The 27,626-nt window shown below is 43.8% G+C and overlaps 5 protein-coding genes across 5 annotated transcripts; 4 read left to right on the top strand and 1 right to left on the bottom strand.

Annotated features, from left to right (window-relative positions):
* Nucleotides 1-7: 7 nt before the first annotated feature.
* Nucleotides 8-8,053, top strand: MONOS_16290 (uncharacterized protein; the record flags this gene model as incomplete). The annotated part of the gene is made up of 1 exon (XM_067869206.1): nucleotides 8-8,053. One exon carries the CDS (start codon nucleotides 8-10, stop codon nucleotides 8,051-8,053), a length of 8,046 nt encoding a protein of 2,681 aa, XP_067736097.1.
* Nucleotides 8,054-11,594: 3,541 nt separating this feature from the next.
* MONOS_16865 (uncharacterized protein) lies at nucleotides 11,595-12,055 on the top strand (the record flags this gene model as incomplete). The annotated part of the gene is made up of 2 exons (XM_067869734.1): nucleotides 11,595-11,874; nucleotides 11,910-12,055. 2 exons carry the CDS (start codon nucleotides 11,595-11,597, stop codon nucleotides 12,053-12,055), a joined length of 426 nt encoding a protein of 141 aa, XP_067736096.1.
* Nucleotides 12,056-12,079: 24 nt separating this feature from the next.
* On the bottom strand, nucleotides 12,080-20,706 carry MONOS_10967 (uncharacterized protein; the record flags this gene model as incomplete). The annotated part of the gene is made up of 4 exons (XM_067863456.1): nucleotides 12,080-12,926; nucleotides 13,125-16,786; nucleotides 16,879-19,541; nucleotides 19,881-20,706. The coding sequence occupies 4 exons, from the start codon at nucleotides 20,704-20,706 to the stop codon at nucleotides 12,080-12,082; spliced, it is 7,998 nt and encodes a 2,665-aa protein (XP_067736095.1).
* A 1,672-nt stretch (nucleotides 20,707-22,378) lies between these two features.
* On the top strand, nucleotides 22,379-23,565 carry MONOS_10968 (uncharacterized protein; the record flags this gene model as incomplete). Its single annotated transcript, XM_067863457.1, has 3 exons — nucleotides 22,379-22,448; nucleotides 22,915-23,117; nucleotides 23,212-23,565. 3 exons carry the CDS (start codon nucleotides 22,379-22,381, stop codon nucleotides 23,563-23,565), a joined length of 627 nt encoding a protein of 208 aa, XP_067736094.1.
* A 471-nt stretch (nucleotides 23,566-24,036) lies between these two features.
* On the top strand, nucleotides 24,037-24,492 carry MONOS_10969 (uncharacterized protein; the record flags this gene model as incomplete). Its single annotated transcript, XM_067863458.1, has 1 exon — nucleotides 24,037-24,492. One exon carries the CDS (start codon nucleotides 24,037-24,039, stop codon nucleotides 24,490-24,492), a length of 456 nt encoding a protein of 151 aa, XP_067736093.1.
* Nucleotides 24,493-27,626: the final 3,134 nt, after the last annotated feature.

Raw genomic sequence — 27,626 nt, 5'->3', positions numbered from 1 at the left:
TGTCACCATGCTGAAAGCATCCATGAAGTGCCATTTGACTTTCTTGTTTTTGTGCTTCATTGCATGCGAATCAAATGGCGCTGCCAACTGCTCGGAACATTCACCATGCAAAGCACACTTGCCTTTCAATAACAAGTCCATTGGCACATCCAACAACAAACAGCAATGCCTTTTCAAGGGTTTGTTGAGTGCGCCAAAACAAACTCAGCTGCTCAGCCGCCACTGTGCAACAATGGCCAACACCTCTTTCCTGCTGTCTGACACATCCCTTGCATGCTGTGCACCACACGCCTGCCTTGCCATCACCAGCAGCAATGCCACATTCACATCTTGCACTCTCTCATACACCGCCAAATCAACCCACCATGTTGCCCAGCTGCAAAGTGCATCCCTGTGGCTGTTCAACATCTCGCTGGCAGTCTCTAACCCAGCTGTTCCTGTTTCATCCATTGCCAGCGGTGCTGACCATCCGGCCAGCTCAGCGAGCTGCAGAGTCTCAATATCCTCATCCCTCTTCGACTCCTGCTGCGTCTGTGATGGCTCCCCGTTTGTCGCCACATCTGGCATATCCGATGTTGAGCTGCTGCATTCATGCTTCACAAACATCACCCACACCACAAACATGAATGAGCCCCTCGATATCCCCACCCGCGAAATCAGAACAGTGATGTCTGGATGCACCGTGAAATGTGTCGAATCCCCATACAACGGAGGCTTGTTCCATGCACTGAACTCCAAATCTTTCACTCACTCATCAGCAAACACTTCCTTTGAGAACTGCCACAGACACCATAATGCCCAGCCAGTGGTTGGCAATCATTCAATGTTAAGACAGAACATTTCAACAGGTGATGCAACGTTCGTTGATTGCCACTTTTCTTCATTGACAGGTTCACCTGGTGGAGCCATTCACTTCACGTCTTCGGGAGTACTGAGTATCTCACATTGCATGTTCAATAACTGCAATTCTTCATCTCGTGGAGGTGCTATTTCCTTGAACAATGGAGGAAAAAATTTGATTTCAACACATACTTTTTTCAATAGCTGCAATGCAATTCATTCGGGAGGAGCAATTGATATGTCCACTCTAAATTCATTTTTGATCAGGAATACTGTCACAACAAATTGTACGACTGGACATGTTGGAAGCGGAATGATAACATATGACTGTGAAAATACTGGGTTGACAGATTCATGCATTTTTGAGAGTTGCAAAAAGAAAACACAAGATTATCAAGGAGGATGTTTTGGATTATATGACAATGGAAGAGTTAACATGACTGATTGTTGTTTCAGAAACTGTTCGAGTGAGAAACATGGAGGAGGAATTTGTTGGGACAATTCAAGCAACGCATATGTTTCCAAAGTGAGCTTCTGCTTCTTTGAAAACAATTCTGCTGCAAAAATGGGTCACGATGTGTATATCGACAGCGGTTGGACAAACATCAATGATGAGTGCTTTGTGCTCTGCCGCTCCGCAACAGCTGGCTCCACAAACAGGGTTGTGAAGGGGATGCAAGAATGCAGCTCCTGGATTCCAAACACTTTCTTCGATCCCATCCTCGTCAACAGTTTCAGCGGCATCGACCACCAAGCATGCGGATCGGCTGATGCAGGAGACATCCAAGGCAGAAGATGCAGAACCGTGGGATATGCAGTGGGCGTGGCCAACCCGCTGCTCCAAACAAAGGCTGTTGCAGTCGAGGAGTGTGTGTGCCACGAAACAAGGATCGATGTGTGCACACTCACCATATCCTTCAGCGGCGCTGGCGCTGACAAAACAGTGCTGAGTGCTGACGCCACAGACAGCACAGCCCTCGTGCAAATCACAACTGGCAGTGCCACTTTCAGCTCCCTCGCATTCCGCAGGAATGCAAGCGCCTCGCTGCACTCCCACCTGTTCCACCTGACAGACATGCAGGGATGCCTCGAAGTCGCCCACTGCACAATCACTGCAGCAGAAACACTGCCCGATGCACCATTCGCTGCATCCATCATAACTGTGGCTGCAGGGCATGTGCTGTTCGATTCGGCGGAAATTGGCCCTATGTGCCTTTCATCTGTGGCTGCCCTGACTGTGAATGCCGAGGCTGCACTGAGCGTCACACTCACTTCCACAAACCTGACAGCCATCACCCGGCAAAGCGGAAGCGGAAGCGGCCTCGAATGCTCCCTCATCGCTGGATCGCAAGTGTGCATCACTGGTGGATCTTTCTCCAGCTGCACCGCCTGCCAGGATGGCTCGTGCGGCGGAGGGGTGTGTGTGCACCTGACAGACGAGGACGCTGAGATGGTTGTGAACGGCTCGGCTGCTTTCGCTGATTGCTGTGTGCCCGATACAGAGGGAACGGGAGGAACGGGTGGAAAGGGCGGAAAGGGCGGAGGGATGATGGTGCATATCGACAACGCCAAAGCACTCCTCCAGATAAGCAGCGGCGTGTGCTTCTCCAATTCCACACCAAACAGAGCAGCGGTTGGAAGAGACCTCTTTCTCAGATGCACAAGCAGAGTGATGCTGAGTGATATCGTGAACACAACCACACTTCAGTTTGTCGACCACACCCATTGCTTTGCCGATCCATCCAGACTCAGCGGCTCTGAGGACGGTGCAGACCAGCCTGCCATCCCGCTCGAGATATATCTCTGCCACCACGACAACAACATCTATGTCGACGGACTCGCCGGGACAGATCATTTGCACTGCGGCCCATCTGTGTTTGCCTGCGAGACCGTCCACTTCGCAGCATCCAACAGAATCACCTCTGCATCCACCACCATTCTTCTTGCTGCAAACTCCACGCTCGCTTCCGAGATCACAATCGAAACACTCCCCTTCCTGCTCTCCTCTGCAACAGCACATCTCCAGGCTGTGCACGTGCATGATGCAGGCCAGTGCTCAAACAAAGCCATTGTCACTGCTTCCGCTGAGATGAGCGCATCCAGCATCTGCTTTTTGCTCCCCACTGCCATGAGCACCGGCCGACACGGCTTCATCCACTCGCTTGCAGCCTTCACGCTCGACCATTGCTGCATAGACTTTCACAGTGCTCCATCCCACCCAGTCATCTTCTACATCATGCGCCTTGCATCGGGAAGCGCAACCATCACCAACACACAAATCAGCACACACGCCGAGTTCAGCACCTTCACCCCGATCCTGATATCGGGCGCACACAGCATCACCATCAACAGCACCATAATAGCACGGCCGAGACGGGCAAATGGAGACGGCGGGTGCCTGATCGCGGAAAAGCACACCCAGCAAGGCACAACAATGCACCTGTCCAATTGCACCATATCATCCTGCTGCATCCGCGCACACACCCTCAAAGGCGGCGGTCTGTATGCATCTGTGGAGAACGGCAGGAAGCTCACCATGACTGGAGTCACATTCACACAGTGTTCAGCATTGAGCTCCGCGCCCGAGGCAGATACCAATTCCGATGCTGAGACTGAGGCCGATGAAGAAGTCGATGCAGAAAACGAGGACACCGAAGAAAGAGGGCTTGGGGGTGGAATGTTCATCGAGGGAGGCGAAGGCTCGATGGATTTTGTGCTCCAAAACATGACCTTCGACGAGTGCCGCGCCTGGAGAGGGAAAAGCCTGTTTGTTGCCGGACAGATGCTGGACAGCGTGGCCGACACGCTCCACCTGAAATGGGACATGGACGGGCCAGCCTTCCAGTCGCTGCACCAGCTCAACGGCTGGGAAAGAGCAACATGCGGCGAGCACTATGCTGTGCCGCTCGTTGTGTACCTCTGGACCAACTTCTCTGCCCATGCCTATGTCGACGGCACAGATGGATGGGACTTCAGCGCTTGCGGCTTTGACGTCGCACCTTGCAGATCCATCGACAAGGCTCTCCAGCTCCGGTTTGTCCCCGACCTTCCATCCTCTGCCTCCACAATCACAGTCACACACAGCACCACCTTCTCCATCCTCCTCCACCTCCAGCCTTCTGCTACACACCACAATCCACAACTCCTAATAAATGGCAACCTCCATGGCACACCAGTCGCAGTGCACGAGCCAGCCCTTCAAGGCAGCAACAAAGCCTTCCTCGCCTCCTCCATCCTCCTCCGCCTCGCCAACCTCTCCTTCTCTCTTCCACCCTCGCTTCACAGCATCCTCTCTTTTCTCCAAACCGCCACATCATCTGCCCGCCTCTCCCTCTCTGCCTGCTCCTTTGCATCCACAGCCCCTTCCTCTCCAACCAGCTATGCTGTTGTGTCTGTGCTTGCCGGATCAGCCGACATCGCCAACTGCTGCGTCTCTGCAATCACTCTCGCCCATCCCTTTTTCCTTGTCGCTGCAACCGCATCCCAAGCAGCTGTGCAGAACTTGTCCGCCTGCATGGTGGATGCCTCGCCAGCAGGGATAATCGAGGTCGCTGCACCCGCTGAAGACGCATCCAAGCAGACATACAGCCCCACAAACAGCCAGTTGACCTTCACAATCGCAGACTCCAACTTCACAAACATCACTGCCCGCGCCAATCACTCAACTGTCTTTGCCCTCCCTTCGTATCAGAGCATCGACTGTGTGCTCGACTCCTGCTTCTGCACAAACTGCGTGGGAGAAACCATCGACGAAGGAGGCGCGGTGCGTGTGTGCCTCAGCTCCACCGAATCCTCTCTGAAAGTGGCTTCGTGTGTGCTCACTCAGTGTGTGTGCTCGCGCACAAAGGGCAAAGGCGGTGCTCTCATGATCGACTGCACCCAGCCCCAATCCCATTCTCAATCTTATTCTCAATCTTCACCCCCAGCTCCTGATGACCTCCTCCACCCCATCCCGCTCCGCATCCTCAACGACCGCTTCATCTTGAACGACGCCTTTGCCGGCAAAGACATCTTCATCCGGTCCGACCACGTCGCCACACAGATCAACGAAACCCAATTCACACTCGACTTCACCCAGCCCTCTCTCCAGACAAACAACTCCATCTGCGGCTCCACATTCACCGACAGCACCCTTCTCGATCTCATCCCGCTCATCACCTTCTTCAAGGCCGGCCAGATCCACGCCTGCCTCCTCGGAACTGACTCGCGCCAGTGCGGCTCCACCTCAAACATGTGCAGAACCATCGACAACAGCATCCGCCACATCGACAGCGGCACTTGGAACATGGTCGTTGTCCACACCGATTCTGCCTTCGCCCGCCAGACAACACTCGCCGACCTCACCCTCCGCTCAGCAACAAAGCTGATCTGCCTGGTCCATCTCCAGACTCCAATCGCAATCGAGCAAACCCACCACGCTGTCGTCGCTTTTGCAAACGATTGCTCGCTCGACAGCTGCCACTTCTCCATTAGCTCCGGCTTCGCGTCCGAGCTCGACTCTGTCTTTCGCCAGCTCAACGGCAGCTTGCTCGTCGTTTCATGCACATTCACATCTGCCGGAACTGAAGCTCTCCTCAACTCCACACTCATCTCTGTGGCAAGCGGGGTGTTCGAGATGAGGAAAGCCTCCCTCCATTCAATCGCCACAACTCGCAATCTCCTCCTCTTCTGCAGCTCAGCTGTTGCAGTGTGCACAGAAACAAACATCAGCAGCACTGCCACCAGCAACGCCGCGCTTGCCATCGAGCCAAGCACCACCATCGAAATCAGAGATCTCGCCATACACAACTCCACAGCAGATAATGCATTCATCACGTGCGGCTGCCCCCAAACCCCAGGCACCCAGCCTTCTCCAGATGAACCTGCCTCTCTGCTGAAGCTGGTCGGGGTGGCTGTTGCCCATGCAACAACCAAGAGATGCGGCATTGACTGCACTTCGTGCACAGGAACCATCCTCCAGCACAACTGCTCTTTCACCAACTTCACTTCCACTTCCTCTTCCACTTCCACACCCACATTCGCATCTGCATCTGCAACAGGAACGATGGAGCGCTTTGCTAATTGTGCAAACATCCAGATCGAAGCATGCATCTTCCAAGGCACAGGTACCGCTGCCTCATGCACATCCAGCACATCCAACACAGCCAACACAGCCAGAGAAGTTGCAGACAACGTGTGCACATGGAACGGGTCTCTTGTCCATTTCGCCGACTCATCAGTCGCAATCACAGACGCTGCATTCACCGCTGCGCCTCAGGGCGCCCTCTCTCTTTCTGCCGCGTCTGCGCACATACGCAAGATCCTCTTCGCAAACAACACCCCATCCATCCCCAACTACCAGTCTGCCCGCCGCAACATCATCTGCTCAAATGCCTCCGCCCTCCATCTCACAAGCATCGCCGGCGGAGACGGCCTCCTTCCAAACACTTCCCTCTGGATCCACACAACCGCATGCTCGCTCCACGGCATCCCTGCTCAAAGAGCATCCTCGTTCTTCATCCCCACACTCACCAGCGCTGCCATCACCCATCACAACAACACCCACATCCAGATCCGCTGCAACGGCTCCCTCCTTCTCCCTTGCAACCTCTCATACGCCCTCTTCTTCCTCCTCGGCGATCAACACGCTGTGGAGAAAGGCCTCTTCTCTCATGACGATTATGTGAGCGAGAACGAGATCGCCAGCACCATCCCAGCAAATGCAATAGCTGATGCATCTGACAAGGCAGATGTGTTGGTTGCGCTGCAGTTCGGCAACCCCTCCAGTCCTTCTTTCACCGATGCCATTGTTGTGAAGAACAAAAGTGAAAGTCAGGCAAATGGAGATGAAAAACTTGTTGAAGAGGGAAAAGAAGAAAAATCTTATTGGTTGTTGATTGTGATTGTGCTTGTTGCGATATTATTTATCGTGTTAATTGGCTTTATTATTTTTGTTGTTCGATGGAGAAAGCAAAAGAGAAGAACTGAAGAACTGGAAGAGATTGTGAATGACAACATCAAAAAGGATCCGAAGGCATTCGAGATGGTGACGATGGAGATGTCTCCCGAGGAGCAGTGGAGGAGGGCAGAGAGGGAGGCTGAGAAGAAGAATGAAGAGAGGTTCAAGAAGAGGGTGTATGAGAAAAGCTTGGGACACTCAGAGTCATCTGAGCATCTTCTTTCTGAGAGTGGTTCCACTGAATACATTCTGGGGAAAGATTCAGACAAGATCCCAGATTGGGCATTGGAAAAGGTTGAAGAAGAAGAGATTCGAAAGAGATCACCTTCACCATCCATTTCATCCACTTCAACAACAGACTCAGATTCAACATTTGTTCGAAGGGAGGAATTGTGTCCAACCACCTCATCGATGTCGAATCTCGTGGATGCAATGGCATGCTCGTCTCCTCATGAGAAGCTGATTGTGGATCTGAGGGATTCGCTGTTCATGCTGCTGCACGGAAAGAATGAGAAGAAAGAGATGGCCATTGGGAGCTTGAAGGAAAGAGAGCAAACAGCTGCTCAAATCCTGTTCTGGGTGGCTGGCGGCGCACTCTTCTCCTTCGAAGACGGGGAGGACGATCTTCCCTCTCTGCCAAACCTCAGCCCCCACATCGTGCTGTTCTCCGAGCACATGGTCATCTGCATCGCCCTCCATTCAGATTTCTCTTCTGAAGACTCCGACACATCCTCCATCTCTTCTTCAACCGTTGTCACATCTGCAAGCGATGATGATGATGATGGCAGAAACGATAGAGACTCTCTGCCCTCATCTGCATTTGAGGAAGAAGATAGCTTCAAAAAAGAGTGTTTGAGGTGGAAGGCGCCTGAGCTCCTGATCAACAAGAAGATGGGGGCAACACAGAAGTCCGTGGCATTCTCCATCGGGATGATGCTGTGGGAGTGTGTGACGCTCCAGATCCCGTTTGGCGAGTACGAGGCCGAGACTGCCGGCCAGAAGATAGCAAATGGCGAAAAGCCAGATCTGGGCGCGGCAGGCTGCTCCGCCTTCGCCCAAACCATCAACGCCTGCCTTTCCCAAAATCCAGATGCCCGCCCCAGCCCTGCCCAGCTCCAGCGCCAGTTCATCCAGCACTTTCCCGGTGGCGCTCCCAGCCTCACAGCTTCCGATGCCCTCTATTGTTACTGCCCCTTGCACCTCAACTGCTCCTCCGATCAATCTGCCTCCTATTCCGCAACAACCTTCACCGAAGATCCCGCTGCCCCCTCCTGATCCTTCTCCGAGCAGCTGAACATGCCCTGTCTTTTTCCATCCAGCTCTCCCCCAGCCCTTCCACATCCCGATGACTGGCTTGGAAGCTAGCAAGCGAAAAAGTCACATCTGCAGCTCAAATAAAGCGGAAATGACGCAGGCAAGATAGATGCTCACAAATGACGATAGCGCAGACTGCATCTCATTCTGTGCCTCTTGTCAAACGTAACAGTTGTTTTATTAATTTATTAATTGTTTGTCTTTTTTTGGGAATACTTCCATATGTTTTCTGTTATCTGTTTTCCGTTTTCATTTTGCCAGCTCCGATTTTGTTGTTATTATGAGGACCAGGCTCGCCAAGCTGCGGCCGTGTAGCTTTTTGCATCCTTCCATTTTGTGTTTGTTTGTTTGTTTGTTTTGTACTCGCTTTGTATTCGGCGTTTTTCTTCATTCACAGATGTTGTGGTTTTCAAGCCATTTTCATCCCCATTTCATTGTCCTGTTCCCACCCATGTGCGCTCTTCACATCACTTCCGTTGGCGCGCTCTCTCTCTCTCTAAAATAAACAAATCAGGGCATTTGCACTTCTAGATGGGAAAAACTCACAAACAGGTGCCAAAAAGAAAAAAGCAAAAATTGCGTTTCTGTCACAATTCTCTGTCTTTCTGAGAAAAAGAAAAGCAAACGAATAAAATGCGAATTTTTCTATCAATAAAAACGATTGAGTGCACACCATTCTCTTCGGCCGAGAAAATGTCAAAGCGCTCGCTCAGCAAGAACACTCACTTTGTGTGCTTGCCCAGGAAGCAACACGAAAACGGAAACAGCACCAAACTCAATTTAGAAAGAGCCATGTTAGCCTTGCAACATAAAGAATAACAATATCACAAACAGATGCATCGGATGATTCACAAATGAAAAGAAAAGAAAAGAAAAAGCTTTAAAAAAATGAATGGATGAATGAATGAATGAATGAATGAAGAGGACAAAATCCAAATCACACGTCTGGCCAACACTCAAAAAGCACAAATACTCCCACTGACATTTCAAAAACAAACAAATCAAACAATCAACAACAAAAAACAAACAACCAATTGCTACGACAGAACAAACCAGAAAATACAAATAATTAGTCGTTATTAATGTCTTTATTGCGTATAAATCCTTTTCTTTTCGCTCCTTGTTTGCAAAATGAATTAATAATATGCAAATTGAATCTTAAAAAGTGAATCAATATTGTTTTTGGTTCCATCTAATTCTACTCAGTTATCTTTTCGTAGTATCTTTATTTCCAGTCGCTCCTTCCATTTCCTTTCCCGCTTCACCTTTTTGCTTCTGAAATTTCTTCTTTGTTTTCTTCAATCAACTTCTTTTTCCGCTCTCCTTTAAGCACTCACACATTTAATGAGGGTGTGTGAAAATCACTGGGAAAATTTTCAATTTCTTTTTGTCTTGCCTTTTCAGTCATTCTTTCATCCATCCTTGTTTTTCTTCTTTTTCCCTTTGTTCTTCATTTTTTGAATAACTCCATTGGATGCTATTCCGATTACTAATTGTTTCATTTATTGGAGCGTTATCCAATGTTTTGTCCTGCTTGCTTCAAGCCATTGCTCAATTTCAATAATGTGCTTCACCTCCTTTTCTGGTTTTTCAAAAGCATGCTTTCTTCGCCTTTCCCTGTTTCTTTTTGCTTTCACCAATTGATTCTCATTTTTTGTTGCGCATCTCCAAATGACACTTCGAATATTGCTGTTTTTTCATTTGCTTAAAAATCAGCTTTTAGTATGGGAGCATTTATTCAAAAAAACAAAAAAAGAATTTTGAGATTGAGCCAGAAATTCTTTCGACTAACTCACGTTGAGCCAATAAATAGTGTACATATTTTGTTGTTCAAATAAAATGACAAAAAAGTAGTTATTCATTGAAGAAATGAAATGAGCTTTGTTGAAAGATATACGTTCAAATCGATTAAATTACAAATCAAAACCCACGAGGAATTGAGCAATTACATCGTTTTTGCTTATAAAATCCATATGGGGAAAATGGAGAACTGTGAAGTCAATTTATCTGTCGAATTTGTTGCAAAAAAGAGAAACAGATAAAATCGATCTTTCACGAGGAAAAAGCCAATTGGAAAAATAAATAATTGGTGCAAAAAAACTATAATTTTGCATTAAATGCTTTGTGATGGAATGTTTTCACATGAACGCAGTGGATGCTCCTTCTGCTACAGATTTTTGTGAAATAAACCCACCAAATAATATTGATTTTGCAGATTGAAATTCATCCGAGAAAGATGTAACCGAATGAAGCACTACATTTGAAGAGGCTTCGTTGATTGTCCATTTTGCCTGAAACTGTTTGTTTTCATTTTAAACTTTTTTTAACACTTTTTTGTGAGAATGATATTTCCACTTTCTGGTTTCATGAAGCATATAAACAAGCAATATTTCAACATTTTGAAGAGAATTTTCAGAAGAACAAAAATTATTTTTTATTGATTTATCAAATATGTGTGTATTGATTTTTCTGGTTTGCTCTGTTATGACAGTTGCTTTTTTGTTTTTTGTTGTTGCTAATTATCCATCAAACCGGTTTTTGAAATGTCTGTGGGGTTATCTGTGCTTTTTGAGTGTTGGTTAGATGTGTGATTTGGATTTTGTCCTCTTCATTCATTCATTCATTCATTCATTCATTCATTTTTTTAAAGCTTTTTCTTTTCTTTTCTTTTCATTTGTGAATCATCCGATGCATCTGTTTGTGATATTGTTATTCTTTATGTTGCAAGGCTAACATGGCTCTTTCTAAATTGAGTTTGGTGCTGTTTCCGTTTTCGTGTTGCTTCCTGGGCAAGCACACAAAGTGAGTGTTCTTGCTGAGCGAGCGCTTTGACATTTTCTCGGCCGAAGAGAATGGTGTGCACTCAATCGTTTTTATTGATAGAAAAATTCGCATTTTATTCGTTTGCTTTTCTTTTTCTCAGAAAGACAGAGAATTGTGACAGAAACGCAATTTTTGCTTTTTTCTTTTTGGCACCTGTTTGTGAGTTTTTCCCATCTAGAAGTGCAAATGCCCTGATTTGTTTATTTTAGAGAGAGAGAGAGCGCGCCAACGGAAGTGATGTGAAGAGCGCACATGGGTGGGAACAGGACAATGAAATGGGGATGAAAATGGCTTGAAAACCACAACATCTGTGAATGAAGAAAAACGCCGAATACAAAGCGAGTACAAAACAAACAAACAAACAAACACAAAATGGAAGGATGCAAAAAGCTACACGGCCGCAGCTTGGCGAGCCTGGTCCTCATAATAACAACAAAATCGGAGCTGGCAAAATGAAAACGGAAAACAGATAACAGAAAACATATGGAAGTATTCCCAAAAAAAAGACAAACAATTAATAAATTAATAAAACAACTGTTACGTTTGACAAGAGGCACAGAATGAGATGCAGTCTGCGCTATCGTCATTTGTGAGCATCTATCTTGCCTGCGTCATTTCCGCTTTATTTGAGCTGCAGATGTGACTTTTTCGCTTGCTAGCTTCCAAGCCAGTCATCGGGATGTGGAAGGGCTGGGGGAGAGCTGGATGGAAAAAGACAGGGCATGTTCAGCTGCTCGGAGAAGGATCAGGAGGGGGCAGCGGGATCTTCGGTGAAGGTTGTTGCGGAATAGGAGGCAGATTGATCGGAGGAGCAGTTGAGGTGCAAGGGGCAGTAACAATAGAGGGCATCGGAAGCTGTGAGGCTGGGAGCGCCACCGGGAAAGTGCTGGATGAACTGGCGCTGGAGCTGGGCAGGGCTGGGGCGGGCATCTGGATTTTGGGAAAGGCAGGCGTTGATGGTTTGGGCGAAGGCGGAGCAGCCTGCCGCGCCCAGATCTGGCTTTTCGCCATTTGCTATCTTCTGGCCGGCAGTCTCGGCCTCGTACTCGCCAAACGGGATCTGGAGCGTCACACACTCCCACAGCATCATCCCGATGGAGAATGCCACGGACTTCTGTGTTGCCCCCATCTTCTTGTTGATCAGGAGCTCAGGCGCCTTCCACCTCAAACACTCTTTTTGAAGCTATCTTCTTCCTCAAATGCAGATGAGGGCAGAGAGTCTCTATCGTTTCTGCCATCATCATCATCATCGCTTGCAGATGTGACAACGGTTGAAGAAGAGATGGAGGATGTGTCGGAGTCTTCAGAAGAGAAATCTGAATGGAGGGCGATGCAGATGACCATGTGCTCGGAGAACAGCACGATGTGGGGGCTGAGGTTTGGCAGAGAGGGAAGATCGTCCTCCCCGTCTTCGAAGGAGAAGAGTGCGCCGCCAGCCACCCAGAACAGGATTTGAGCAGCTGTTTGCTCTCTTTCCTTCAAGCTCCCAATGGCCATCTCTTTCTTCTCATTCTTTCCGTGCAGCAGCATGAACAGCGAATCCCTCAGATCCACAATCAGCTTCTCATGAGGAGACGAGCATGCCATTGCATCCACGAGATTCGACATCGATGAGGTGGTTGGACACAATTCCTCCCTTCGAACAAATGTTGAATCTGAGTCTGTTGTTGAAGTGGATGAAATGGATGGTGAAGGTGATCTCTTTCGAATCTCTTCTTCTTCAACCTTTTCCAATGCCCAATCTGGGATCTTGTCTGAATCTTTCCCCAGAATGTATTCAGTGGAACCACTCTCAGAAAGAAGATGCTCAGATGACTCTGAGTGTCCCAAGCTTTTCTCATACACCCTCTTCTTGAACCTCTCTTCATTCTTCTTCTCAGCCTCCCTCTCTGCCCTCCTCCACTGCTCCTCGGGAGACATCTCCATCGTCACCATCTCGAATGCCTTCGGATCCTTTTTGATGTTGTCATTCACAATCTCTTCCAGTTCTTCAGTTCTTCTCTTTTGCTTTCTCCATCGAACAACAAAAATAATAAAGCCAATTAACACGATAAATAATATCGCAACAAGCACAATCACAATCAACAACCAATAAGATTTTCCTTCTTTTCCTCCTTCAACAAGTTTTTCATCTCCATTTGCCTGACTTTCACTTTTGTTCTTCAGAATAAATGATTCTGTTGATGATGGCGAATCAATCTTTCCAAACAGAAGACTCACAGATACTTCTGTCTCAGCTCCCACCGCTGTCATCTGAGCAGATGAAACAACAGCAACCATCTCTTTCTCTGATACACTTTCCCTTTCACCAATTCCATAGATCTCGACCACTTCTTCCTTTCCATTCCTGAAGCTCAAACGAAGCGATACATTGCATGGAAGAAGAAGTTTCCCAGTCAGTGAGATGCTTGTTCTACCATCGGATGTTGTCTCATTCATCGCCTCTTCCACAACTGGAACGAACAGAGTGGATGCTCTCTCAGAGACAATCCCATCCAGTTCACATCCTTCATCCAGAATCCACAAGGATGTGTTTCTTTCCCATCCGTCTCCTCCTTTCAAACTCATCACATTCAATGGTCCTGTGTCTGAACAGAGAATGTTTCGTCTGGCAGATGGATATCTTTCAATCGAAGGATTGTTGTTCTCAAACTTACCATCTTCAATCTTCATCCTTCCTTCGCATACAGAAAGACCTCCACCCGAACAGCTCACAAAACTGGTATCCTTCATCTCCCCCGCGCTCTCCTTCACCTCAACAACTGACCCATTCCATTTGCACACATCAACCACTTCCTCATTCAAATCCTTTTTATTTGCCTTCCCATCAAACAAGCACTGCCTCATCTGAATTCTTTTGCACACCAAAAGCGAAATCATCTTCCCCTTCTCTCTTCTCGATGAACACCCACAAAAAGAGCAGTTCGAAAACTCTGCATTTCCTTCCATCCCCTCCACTTCAATTGCTCCTGCACGCTCATCCACACACGTGATGTTCTCAAATGAAGATGACAAAATCGAAAATGAAAACTCTCCTTCCTCTCTGTTGTGTCTCCCTTCTTCCTTTCCATTTGCTCTTATGACCCATCCGTCTTCCATCCTCACATTTCCTGCTTCCACTTTTTCCATCTTCACACTCCCACCTCCACCGATCTTCAAACAGTCTTTGCTTCCCTCAACATTTCTCAGTGCCATCCCACTCACTTCACAATCCTCTTCCATCACCATCACTGCTTCACTCAAAAATGAAAGCCACATAACACTCACATTCCCCATTGAGCATTTCCCTCTCTCCACAAATATCAGGCAGAATGGCACTTCTGCCATTTCCTCCCCGGCCGAGCTCACTCCCTCAAACGAACACATGCTGATCGACGTCTTCCCCGAACAAATCTTCATGAATGATGAATGAGTCGTTGGAAGTGGAGTCGGTGTTGATTCCACTTCTTCAAATGAAAATTGAATCCATCTCACATACACCTGCCCACTTGTTTCCACAATCATTTCTTTGCTACAGTTCATTCTCCCTTTCACAACCACTCGACTCTGAACTTCATGCATCCCACTCAATGTGAGCGTGTCCAATCCAATTTCCTCATCAATTACAGATTCTTCATCGACAAACACCTGGCTGAAGAAATCATGTGTCAGATGCCTCAGCCCAAACCCAATTGTTGCACAAGGAAGCAAAGGCTTTCCACATTGCTGTTCATTCCTCCCTCCTTTCCCTTCTTTGCTCGACACAACAATCGTGTCTGATTGGTATTTCACAATCAGACTCATCAAGTCCATCGCCTCCTCTTTGTGCTCTCCAGCATCCATCCCATAGATTGCATTTTGTTCGATGAACTCTTTATTCCGGAAGTCGATGTTGAACTGTGTTTCATTGATCTGCCTCTCGATGCAGTCACACACAATAAACACATCATTCCCGATGCTTGCTGTATTCCTTCGGAATATCACCCTATCAAACACATAATCCAGCTCTCCCCTCAATTCAGTCTTCAGATACACCCCGCCTCCTTTCCCTTCGCTCACAGAGCATCCACACTGCTTCACACTTGTATTCACAACATGGAACAATCCTCCTTCATTCAACTCAAACAGCATCGCACCTCCCTTTGTGCTTCTCCCACTGCTGCATCCTTCAAACAGTGAATTTTCAACAACAAGCTTCACTTCACTTCCACTCTTGCTCAAAATAACACTCGGATCTGTTCCTTCCCCATCAACTGATCCGAAACTGCAATTCTTCATCCTCATCTCACCTCCTCCATTTGCTCCCTCTCCTTCAATTTCAAACAAACTTCCACTCTCCAATGTGGCTTCTGTGACTGTGAATTCATCTATCACACTCACAACTTCTCCTCCCACTACAAATACACTTCCCTTCCCAAAATACGAAAGCACTTTTAACTTCTTCATCTCCAGCTCCCCTTTCTTCACAACACAAAATGCAATATTCCCCATTCCTTCTCTCTTTCCCTTCCATGAGATCGAACAGTCTTCCCATTCAATTCTCTCTCCCTCACTCATAATCATCCCTGCTTCCACACTTCCCTTTACATTCATCACACACATCTCCAGTGCTTTCAGAGTGAATGCTCCACTGTTGCTAAGACACACTTTTGTTCCACTTTCTCCTTCACTCCCCATCACAACTGTTCCATATTCCATCTCATCATATCCTGCTCCCACAGATTCCACCTCAATCCCGCTCAAATCATGTTCCTCTTCCACTCTTATCTTTTCCTTCACCCTCACCACTTTTCTCTCTTTTCCTCTCTCAATATGTTTCAATCCCATCTCCAATGTCTCACACGGATCCTCTTCACTCCCACATCGAACAACATCATCTCCCCTTTCCCACACCACAATCCTCTCACTCCTGTATTCGATGATAAATCTCAACAGATCTGTGTTGATCCGCTTCTCATCACTTCCAACAAACAGATTCGGATCGTTTTCCATCCCTTCAACATCAATCGCAAATGTCTCACTCCTCGCTGTCACATTCAGATCTGAATCCAAAATGAACATGTTCTTCCCAAAAAATGCATCATTCCCATCAAATTTCACTCTCTCAAACTTGAATGGAATTCCTCCCCTCCTTTCACTGCAGTTCACATGCATCCATCCTCCTTTCCCACCACTCGCCTTCTCTCCCAAACATTTCTCCATCATCCCCTCCTTCACACAAATCATTCCTGAATCAAGGTTATTCACCCTCACTGCCCCACCATTCAAGCATTCATCAGCTGTGATGCCACTCATATTGCTCTGTTCTATCTTCATCACTCTCCTCACCTCGGCACAAATCACAGCTGATTCATCTGCACCAACAACTGACAGGCTCCCAAACGAGCAGTTGCTGATGCTCACAACTTCATTCTCTGCCCCATTCCGCTCAGCTCCAAAAACAGCAAGATCCATCAGGCACTTTCTTGTCCTGATATTATTTATTGATATCCACTTCATCATCACAGCTTGTCCAGTGCTTCTGATGATTCTATATTCTATTGCCACTTCATCCCCTTCCTGCATCCCAAACGAACACAATTCCATCTCCAAAACACCATTTGCTGCTCCTGAGCTTATCACCACTTCTCTCCTCTGTTCAAATGATCCAGGCAATTCAAACCCAACATTCACAAACACACTCACTCCTTTCGAATCAAGAACACTTTCCCCTTCTCCTTCAATTCCTTTCTCCACAACTACCTTCTTTTTCTTGTTGTCTTTCCCTTCAATCCTCACTCCACTCACATCTGTCACCTTCTCAACACTTGTGCTCCCTCTTATCACAATTCTCTTTTCTCCCTCTCCACCAAGCCTCCCAATACCATAATCCACACTCCCACACGGACAATTCTGCATCCCACCCATATTCCATTGTCTCCATTTTCACTCTCCACTTCGATGATCGACGAGCTGTATCCATCAATGAATATGAACAAATCAACCTCATTCACAAACTTCAACTTATCCTTCCCCATCAGTGAATTCTCTTTCTCACTCATCTCTCCACTGAATGCAAAACTGCTTCCATTCACAACCCTCCTCAAATCATCACACACAACATACACATCCCTCCCACTCCTTGCTCTATTCCCTTCAAACTTCACTCCACTGAGATCAAAACCGCATCTCTCTCCTTCTATCCCCAGCCACAACCCTCCTCCGCACCCTCCTCCATTCAAAGTTCCTTCTATTCCTGCTGTGCATATTTTCATCAGTGTGCTTTCTGTTTCGCTCCTGATCTTCAATTGTGCATTCCCTTTCATTTCTATCCTCATCCCTCCTCCATTCCCTTTCTCTGCCACACACCCCTCAACGCTCGTGTTCCACACATCCACCATGCCTCCCTCCCCAACCACTCCGCTCACCATCCCTCCATCTCCTTCACTCACTCGTACATTACTCCCATTGCATCCCCAAATCGATATCTCCTTTGCTTCACTCCATCTTATCACCCCTGAATCAACAAAATTGCATGAGCTCCACGAAGACTCCCTCATTCGAACAATACAGCTGTTCCCTGCTAAAATCAAGCTGCTTCCTCCTATTTCGCACCCACTGACAATCACACTTTCAGCTGTGAGTGTGCTTCCTCCCTTGCAAACAACAAATCCCATTTCTCCTTCAAAGGTCATATCATTCAGCTCCACATTTTTCAACGCCACAGATGATAATCCCCCGTTCACTATAATCGCAGGCTTTTCAAATCTCATTGAATCCAATCTCAGTGAAGTCACATTCGCCTCTCCACACTCCACAATGATCAAGCTGTATTCGACAAAATTCACTTCTGCTCCAAATGTGATAACACATTCACTCAAGTTCAGTGTTTCTCCTTTCAACTGGAATATCGCCTCATGATACTCAAGAACAGATGGAACCACCAGCTCGATCTTATTCATCCTTGTTTCCTTCAACACCACAAACACCCCAAAGCATCCATCCTCATCACCTTTGCAACTTGCATCACCTTTAACAACAAGAGATCCATCATCCCCTGTTCCTTCTATCACCCTTGCTATTTTCGAAAAGACTACTGTCGAACCAACCTCAATTCCATTTCCGACTTTGATTGTCGCTGTTGTTGTTCCATCTGCTGGTGTGTTCTCTTCCCTCTCAATCGGACAATTCAGTGTTCGGCACTCGAAAAATGTGTGTCCACATTGAGGATGATCAGCTCCTGAAGCTGAAACATAGATCTCACTTCTCGGAACATCAAGAAGATAGCACACAATCGGAATCACTAGTGTTGCATTGCTAGTATCTCCTGCCCCTTCCACTTCATGCACATCTTCTTTCAAATGAGAAACAAATCCAAACCTCTCTTTTGGTATATGCTCCAGCTGATTTGAAGCAATAAACACATTCACTCCATGTTTTGCATGATTATTTTCAAATCCCACATTCACAATCTCAAACACACTTGATGGGGATGATAGCTCCAAATACACCCCTCCTCCTCTTCCCTCCTCCTCTCCTCTTCCCTTCTCTGCCCCACAATCTCCAATCATTGTTACAACATTTCCTCTGCCAATCTTGAATATCCCACTTTCATCCACTCTCCAAGCAATGCTCCCTCCATTCCCTTCCTTGCTCACACAGTTTCTGAACGTGGTGTTCTCCAGCTCCCATGAATCGCTTCTCTCGCTTTCAGTGTTGAATATCACCCCATCCCCTCTCATCCGACTGATCCTTTGCATCGTCATATTACCTAGCATCCCTCTCCCAACTCCACTTTCCTCCTCTTCCTCTAACAAAGAGCAATCTCTCAGACCAATATCCTCAATCAAACAGTTTTCCATCTTTGTTTTCTCAAAAACAACTTTGAATGGTGAAACATCAAATGTGTGAGTCTGCCCATCTTCTGCCCCTGATATGATCACGTTCTTCAGTGTCAGTAACTGTTCTCCTGTGTGCATCACAAACAACGAAGAAGATGATTCTTCGCTGTTGTGTTGAATAGTCACCAAAGACAATCCCATCGATCCCGAATCCAATGTGAACAAACACTCATGTGAATTCAGCAATTTTGTGGAAATGACACACTCGCTTTCGCTTTCGCCTTTGAATGAAATATCTCCCCCTCCAATGAATAGAGCCGTTGAAGAGTACGAAGATCGAAGGATATTTACTGTTCCCTCTGCTCCTTTCTCAATCATGTTAAATGCCTGTTCAATCCTGTTGCATGGACTGCTTTCAGAAAGACCACAAACAGGTCCTTCAACACCGGTTGCACTTGTATATGTTGTTCGAACCGTTGGGAGCCATTCATCGTAATTTGTTTGACTGTTATTATAAAACACTCTATTTGAGGGGGTTGTTGAGAACGATGACTCAAATGGTGAGCCTTTCAGATATTCATTTTTTATTTTAACATCATGTCCCTCTTCGTTTCTTGCCTTGTTTCCTGTGAAAAAGCAAAATGATATTCTCTCTGGAGTTGAATCAGTCTCCATCCAACTTGATGTTCTCATGAAAATACCTCCACCGCCTCCTTCAAAATTTCCCGATCCTGCTCCATTTGCCTTGTTCCCTTCAAATTCGCATTCTGAGATTAAATAAGGGCTCTGTTGTTGCTCTATATATAACCCTCCACCATAGGATGCGGCTTGATTGAAAATAAATTTACATTTTTCAATTGTTGAATTCGTTTTTCCAAGTGGATGAAAAATACGTAATCCACCTGAATATGCATTTATGCACCTGCATTCGAAAAAAGAACATTCAGATATATTATAATCACCTTTTAAATAGTACATTATCATCCCACCTGTATTGCTATTAGCAACGCAATGAACAAAGCTGCAACATGACAATTTTACATATGTTGCAGAATGAATGCAAACAGCTCCATCGTTGTTGCAACTCATATTAATAAAAGAACATCTTACACATTCAAGGGTCGAACTTCCATTCAAATAAATCGCACTTCCGGCAGGTGAGAAACCTGGATTATGCCATTCGCAATCAGAAAATGCATGCGTGTCATTTTCTTCCAGAGTCTGTTTTGTCATGTTATGATTGTGTGATTCGTTCACATTTTTCAATCGAGAGCAGCATTCAAATGAGGAATTCAACACAGTTAGCGATATGCTTGGGGTGTTCATCGATTTCACAATTCCTCCATAAATAACATCACTCACTTTGCAGAATATGCAACCTTCAATCATTGTTTCCGTATTTACTCTCAGATCCAATTCTCTTTGCGCCCCATAAGCAACAGAAATGTTTGCCATCTTCAGATGAGAGACTTTCACCAAACAGCTAATATTCGGTGAAAGAAACGGAACAGACGATAGTTTAAATGATGAAAATGACGAGTCAGAGAGAGAAACGTCACAAATCACATTGCTGGAAGCCTTCTGCACGGATGAGCTAAAAAGTTGCGGAATATGTTCAAACGGATTCACAGTGGAAAGAGAGAGATTCACCGAATTGATACTTCCTCCATCCATCGCAAATGGTCTCACATTTGATGAGACTGAAATCACGCATCCTCTCATGTTAAGTATTGACCTCTCACAAACGAAAAAGCAAGCTTTTCCTTCCAACTGAATCTGCAGCACATTTGCTGTGTTAAGCGAGCAATTCATTGCAACAAATGTCGATAGAATCGTGCTGCGCTGTTTGTTTCCTTGTGCACAACAATCATTCCTGCTTCCTGGCAGTTGGAACACAGTTTTTTCATCCAAACCACATATTTCCTTCCCTTGTACTTCTTTAACTTCGCTGACTGCAAGAATTCTTGCAATTATCACAAACACTATGTTCATTATTCTGCTGAAGTGCTATTTGCTCTGAGCTGCAAGCAAGAATGCGCAGGAAAAATTCTTATTATCACCATGACCCATATTATTCTTCAAATATTCATCAAAAAATTTTTATTATCTTTCTTTTTCCAAATAATCTTAAATAATGCTAAAAACAAGTACAACAATCATCAATCAAGAAAATAGATCTTTTTTTTCAAAAACTCAAAAACTCTTAAAAATATTTAATAATAATAATTATTATAATAATAATACTTTTCATTTCCGTAACAATTATATTCATTTTCGAAGAAATGTTTTTCTTTGCACAGAATACTGATAACATTTCCCCTTCGATTGTTAGTTATCCTCTTTCTTCTTGATAGATGTTGAGCTTTGTTATTTTTCATTTCAATCAAATACTCTTTCAACATATACTCTCTATTCTTGCTCTCTTAATATATTCTTCTCAAGACGATATTTCAATAATCAATTCATTTCCAAGTCCCAGGTTCTGTTCGAATACATGTTTCGTTGTGCGTGAATAATAAATCACATTATCACCAACCTTAACCTTAAACCACTTTCCACTTCCAAAAATGTTCACAAAAACTTTTGACATATTTTATGTTATGAGATCTCCGGTCTATTTCGGTTGCCAAATTTTCGAAAAAGTCTCGCTTCAGATAGCTCTGTCACAAAGAGAAAACGATGCTCCCCTCGTTTTTCTTTCAGAAATAGAAAAATAGATACATTAGATGAATTGACTTCATATCCAGAGATTCTGAAATAGACTGTGATTCAAAACAATTTGTAATCACTCAAGCAAAACATACAGATATTCAAAAGGCAAGAATTTTGCGTTCGAAATTTTTTTTTCCATTAAATCCTTTATTCATCTTTTCATTATTATTATTCAGATCTCTTCCATTATGTTTGAGATTTTTAATAAAGTTCTTGTCTTATCCATTTGGGTGATTCTTTTTGAAAAGTCACAAATGTTTAATTTTCAAATAAATTAAAAATTTCATATGTCTAAATTTTTTGTGAAAAGTTCCTTTTGTTTAATTTACAAATATTATAACAATTTTATATTTTCACCAATTTTCTTCTCCCACTCACCAAATTTCGCTATTATGAAATCAAAATCTTGACAATGAAAAATTTTTCAAACTATTGAAAGTTGGTGAGTTTGAATAAAATTCTAATGAAAATATTTAATTTTCAATATTACCTGAAAATTATACAAACGGAACTTTTCAAAAGAATCACCCATTTGTTAATAATTAAACGAAAATGGAACGAAAACTTTTGATATGAGAAAATTATTTTTATCAATTTATTCTGAAATTGTTTCGATTTTTTCTAATTTTCTTTATTGTGGTGCATGCTAATGTTATTCTACACATGATCTCGGTGGAGAAAAAATTTGGAACAAACTGTTGTGTATTTCATAAACTGCTAAATGTTCACCCCAAATATTTAACTATTATAAAGTTAAAATATGATAATACATTTATTTATCAACACATATGGAAATAAGAACAACTAAATATGCACTTATGATTTTTGATAGCTCACTTTGTTTTTTAAATTATAGTGCAAAGACACATTAATCATCAAAAAAGTGTTTCACACATTCTTTCTCTTGTTTGAGAGTCGCCACAATCAATGGGTCAGTCGCTACATTTGATCAATGTTGTCTGCTTCACAATACCCTCCTATTGTTGGACTTACGCCGTCGGCTGAAGCTGCAATGCAGCACAGTGTGGCGCAAAGGCAACCAGGGAAATTATCTAAACCGAACACCTTTTCTTCCTCTTCAATTTTTTTCTCCTTCTTCATCATAAAGTTTAACACAGGAGGCGACCCCTTCAGCTGACAGAAAGGAAAATGAAGATGGCTTAGACATATCCCAACGTATTCATCAGGAGTTTGAGGACATTTTTGGACAGGCACCAAATTTTTCAAGTTTTTATCTAAGGCTTTCATCAAGATCCGTTAAAGATGAAGTTGAGGAGTTTGCAACACAGGATTTTATCCCGTTGTTATCTCTGGAACCACCAGCTGCTTAGAGAACAGAAAACTGGATTAACGATGTGTTTGATCAGGCTTGTTGCAAGGTGGAGATTTTTCTTTTCCAAACTACAAAGGCTGAGCTCATAGGCTTTGCTGAGATACCGACTTCTAAGGAAGGGGAAGAACAAAGTTTGGCTGACATCATTATTATAGTTACCAAAGCTCTTCAAGAGGCACGAACTATTCGAATTCAAGGTAGGTTTTGTTTCAGGGCTGCCACAGCGATGAGAACAGACACTTCTGCAGGAATCCTCACGAAAAGACAGGATTTGTTTCTCAAAGATACAAGGCAAGAAGCCAAACTTGAAAGAGACTTCCAAATACCAACACTTCCTATTACGCGAGTTCAGAACCCTGTTTGATAACAACCAGATTCACTTCAAAGAAGATGAAGTTATCCCCTTCCTCGTCCTAACCCGCGGTTTTTTCGGATATCACCCCGGTCCTCAGCCATTTCAAGAAGACATCAATTTGGAAGAAGGAAGAACCAAAGCAGTTGGAGCAGGAGACCAAAAGGGAGTCAACAGTTTTAAGTCCAGTTCACAAGGAAACATAGTAGAGGAGGCAGATAGGAGGGGTAACCGCTTTGTTTATCTCGGCATGGAAGCGAATCGGAGGAGAGAAATTGATGTGCAAAGGAGTGCAGGCCATGTGGAAGAGCAACCAAGCCAGAAAATCTCTCAGCCAAGCACAGTTCATAGATGGAGCGTTGCTTCTCAACCAACAAAAGATCCAGGAATTCAAGAAGATGTTAGAAAAACAGATACGAACAGCAGTTGTTATCTCAATGGAGCAGAAGGATGAAAAACATAGAAACAATGTATTTCTCATTCAAAAGAAGTCAGGCAGCGAAAGACAAATTTTTTATTGTCGGAAACAAAATGCAGTGGCGAAAAGAACACATTTCAAGAACGATGGAGAGAAAACAGTGGAACGACTGATAAGACGGAAAGATTACTCCGTATCCCTAAACTTGAAACAAGCTTATCATTAAATTCCAGTTTCAAAAGAACTAATGCCCTATCTTGTATTCAGATTCATGGGAAAAGACAACTCCTTCAAAGGCATACCTTTCGGCTTTGTAGATGCACCGCGCCTGTTCACACACATAATGAGGAAGGTTGCAGCGGAGACAAGAAGAAGATGGAATGTCAGAGTCGTCATCTATTGAGACGATCTTATTTTCCCACATCAAGATCAACCAGATTTAAAGATAATAATTCAGGAAATTATCGTGTTTTTTGAAGGCCTTGGTCTTCCAATCAACAAAAAAAAATGCAGCCTCATCCCGAGCATGCAGTTCAGCTTCCTGAAAATCGAATGAAACACAACCAGCTTCGATGTGTGCCTAACGGAGGAAAGAAAAAAGTCATTGCGAGAGCTGTGTCACAAGTGGGAGAGAAGGTGTATAAGAGCGAAGACTGTCAGAGTGAAGGACTTCGCATCATTCGTGGGAAAGCTCAGCTCTCCATGCTTCATTCTGCCAGACGCATCTTTGCACCTCCGATCAATCTTCGAATTGTTGCAGAAAGGAATTTTAACAAACGGATGGGATGGAATGATGAGGCTGAATGCGTCAATCCTCCTGCAGATAAGAAGATGGAGATGGACATTGAGGTAGAACCCCGGACGCAGACTCACACAAGTGTTTATTCCAGAAGACGGACCAACCACATATGCATTACAATTCTCCTGGGGAGCAACCCTCAGAATAAACAAAATGTCACTTGATTGTAATAGTCGTTTTCCTTTCGCAGTGAAAAACCAATCATCCAACAACAAGGAATAAAAAGAAGTAAAACTTGCTCTATCACATTTTGCTCCAGTCATATCAGTGAGTCAGATATCACAGTTCCAATTTCGTTCAGACATTTCGGAAGTCGTTTTCAACGTGAACAAATCGAATGCAGGAATGAATCTTCGCCCGACACTCAAAAGGATATGGACATTAAAGGAGAAACTGGAAATTGTTCTGAGAGCGGTTCATCTCCCCGGATAGATAAACACAAGAGCCAATTCTTTGTTCCGCCTGGAAAGAGCGGGAGACTACAGCATTACAGACGAAGAACTTACTCAGATTCTTGCGGTGCTTCAAGTTTCTCCAACACTGGACGCCTTTGCAGCTCAACACAACCACAAGCTTGAGCGTTGGTGCGGAATAGGAAGCCCATTGTGAGAAGACGGTCTTGCATATTTATGGAAAAACGAGTGCGTTCAGGCACACCACCCAATTCCTCTGATTTTAATGACGATTCGGAAGGTTCAGAAGGAGAGAGTACCAGTAGTATTTCTCTAGCCGAACTGGAAGGGGAAGAACTGGAATGTGTTATTGGAGAAGACGCCTCATCGGAAATTCGAATGGAGGAGTCTGAGAACAGTGTTGAGAAAGGGGCCTTCAATGACAAACATATGTGCATGTCTTCCTCCAGGCAGATTTAGAGTAATATTAATCAATCCACAGGGAAAAAGGAGAGAGCTGGCGGAAAAGGGCATAGGAATAAAGATTATTCCAAGTTTTATTGGTGAAGGAGTGCAAATAAGGAATTTCTCGGTCGAATTGGGACGGATATTTATTCGGCTTCGAACAATTTGGTTAACAGTGGGAAAAAAGTGATATGGGCATTATTTAGGAGGATATTCACGAGTGTGCAGCTCAATGTTCCAGAATATTTATTCCACTTAAAGATAAGGAAATGAAACTGTCATGTTTGCAACTCATCCGCTCAGCGGTTTCATTCTTCACTAGCTTGGTTTTCAACACAAATTTGGGGGATATTCCAATAATAAAAATATTGTTCAGATGGTTTAGAAGAACAAAGATGACAAGAAAGAAGAAGGTTCTAAAAAATTGGAATCCGAATACCATATTGACGTATTTTTCTAAACTTGGAGAAAACCAGAGATTGAGTTTCAAACATCTGACAATGAAAGCCATTGTGCTCACCATGCTATTCACTGCGAACATGTTTTCAGAGTTGGAAAGAGTAGACATGGAACGATCCAGATTCGAGCAGGAAGGAATACATTTGGACACAAGGCTAAAAACATCGCTTAATCGAACAGAGATTGCCGTTTTGTTTTTGAATAATAACCCTTCGATCTATCCTGCTTCAGCCGTTCAGGTTTTGTAGGAGGAGATACAGAAAAGAAGACCGATGGAAAGAAATTGTTTTCAAATACCGAAACATTTCATCCTCTAACGGTGGAAGGAATCAGACGATTGGCAAAGAAGACGTTAAAGGAAGCAGGAATTCCAAGCCATTTCACCCCTTATTCGATAAAGGCTGCAACACTTTCAACACTTACGATATCTGGAATACCCCCGACTCAGATAGCGAAGTTTACCCTCCTATCCCCTAGAACAGACACGTTGGTGTAGCATTATGTGAAGGCCAATCTTGCTTCAACCTTGAGGAAAGTGATTGCTTCAATAACGAAAACTCCCCGTGAAGAGTTATCAACCAAGCGGTGTGCAGAAGATGGAAGCAAGACATGTACAAAGCAGGAAAGAGACCAGAAGAACAAAAAGGAGAGACGATCAATGGAATCTAGTATGATGTTGAAGATTAGAAGCGCCTGATGAAGCCTTTTGTGAGTGATGAAAATGAAAAAAATACTGTTGAATTCCCTTCAAGAGTGGATAAGCCTGACAATGAGATGGAGGAACAAAAACCACTTGAAGAACAATTCATTATTCGAACAAGATCACAAGTGAAAAAGGAGGTAGAAAACAATGCAGCAAAGAAGACACACACTGTGGTTGTTATGATGGCTTCATCATCCAACTAATTTATTCTCTCAAACAAGAGAAGGAATTGATGAAACACTTTCTTGATAAATAAGGTGCTTATGCATTTGAATTAAAAAAGAAAGTGGAGAATCAATTCCTTCTCTTTGCCCACCACCGTTTTCACTCCCATTCTTTAAGTTCTGTTAACAAAGTCGCTTTGTTTTTGTTGTTCCTTCTCATTGCGCTTTTTGGTTTTGTAAGCACAAAGCATTTTTAATCCAATTCTCCAAAACACACAAATGGGCGACTGACCCATAGATTGTGGCGTGTCTAAAACAAGAGAAGGAATTGATTCTTCACTTTTTTTCTAAACGTTTTTTTTTATTTTTTAAAAACACAAAAACGAAGACTAATTTGAGGAATAACAATTCGATTTCGGAATTGAAAATTTTGAAACCTAATCAAATAATTCGAATTCGAAAAAGGACACAAAAAATTATTCAAGATCGAAAAACGTTAATTCGAAATCGAAAAAGAAAAAAAACAACATAGAAACAGTTTAATTCAGTATCGTAAATTGTTATTCAAAATCAAAAAAGAAGTTAATTAGTTCAAAATTTCAATTCAAGGCAAAAATAAATATTTTATTGAAACAAATGTTCATAATTGCATATGTTAATTTATTGAAAATGTTTTTTTTTCATTTTTTGACAACTATTTTCTATGATTTGGACTGATATCCATAGATCTTTTTCTCACTATAAAAATTGAAAATGATTTATTTATTCAGTTTCAAATGCAAATAATGAAATCAAAAACATTTCGATTCAAAAACATGTTATTGATTTCTGTCTTTTTGTGTGTAAAACAAGATTCAGAATAATCTTGTCTTATTTATTCTTTGCAAAATAACTTATTATATCCTAATCACATGTGAAGAGTTAATGAATATTCATTGTTTTCTTGTTCACACTATTGAACGCAATCAAACACTTCAAACACATTCATGAAACCTTTTTTCTTATTGAAATTTATTAATTAATTGGATCAGACGTAAAAATAAAATATAAAAGAAAAAAAGAAAATGAAAGAAAAACAAAAGAAAAGAAAGGAAAAAAAAAGAAAAAGAAAAAGA

This window comes from Monocercomonoides exilis, assembly GCF_001643675.1.
Source record: "Monocercomonoides exilis strain PA203 chromosome Unknown scaffold1-2713096, whole genome shotgun sequence".
Classification (NCBI taxonomy): domain Eukaryota; phylum Preaxostyla; order Oxymonadida; family Polymastigidae; genus Monocercomonoides; species Monocercomonoides exilis.
The sequence above is the reverse complement of the archived record's forward strand: the minus strand, read 5'-3'. Positions and strand labels throughout refer to the sequence as shown.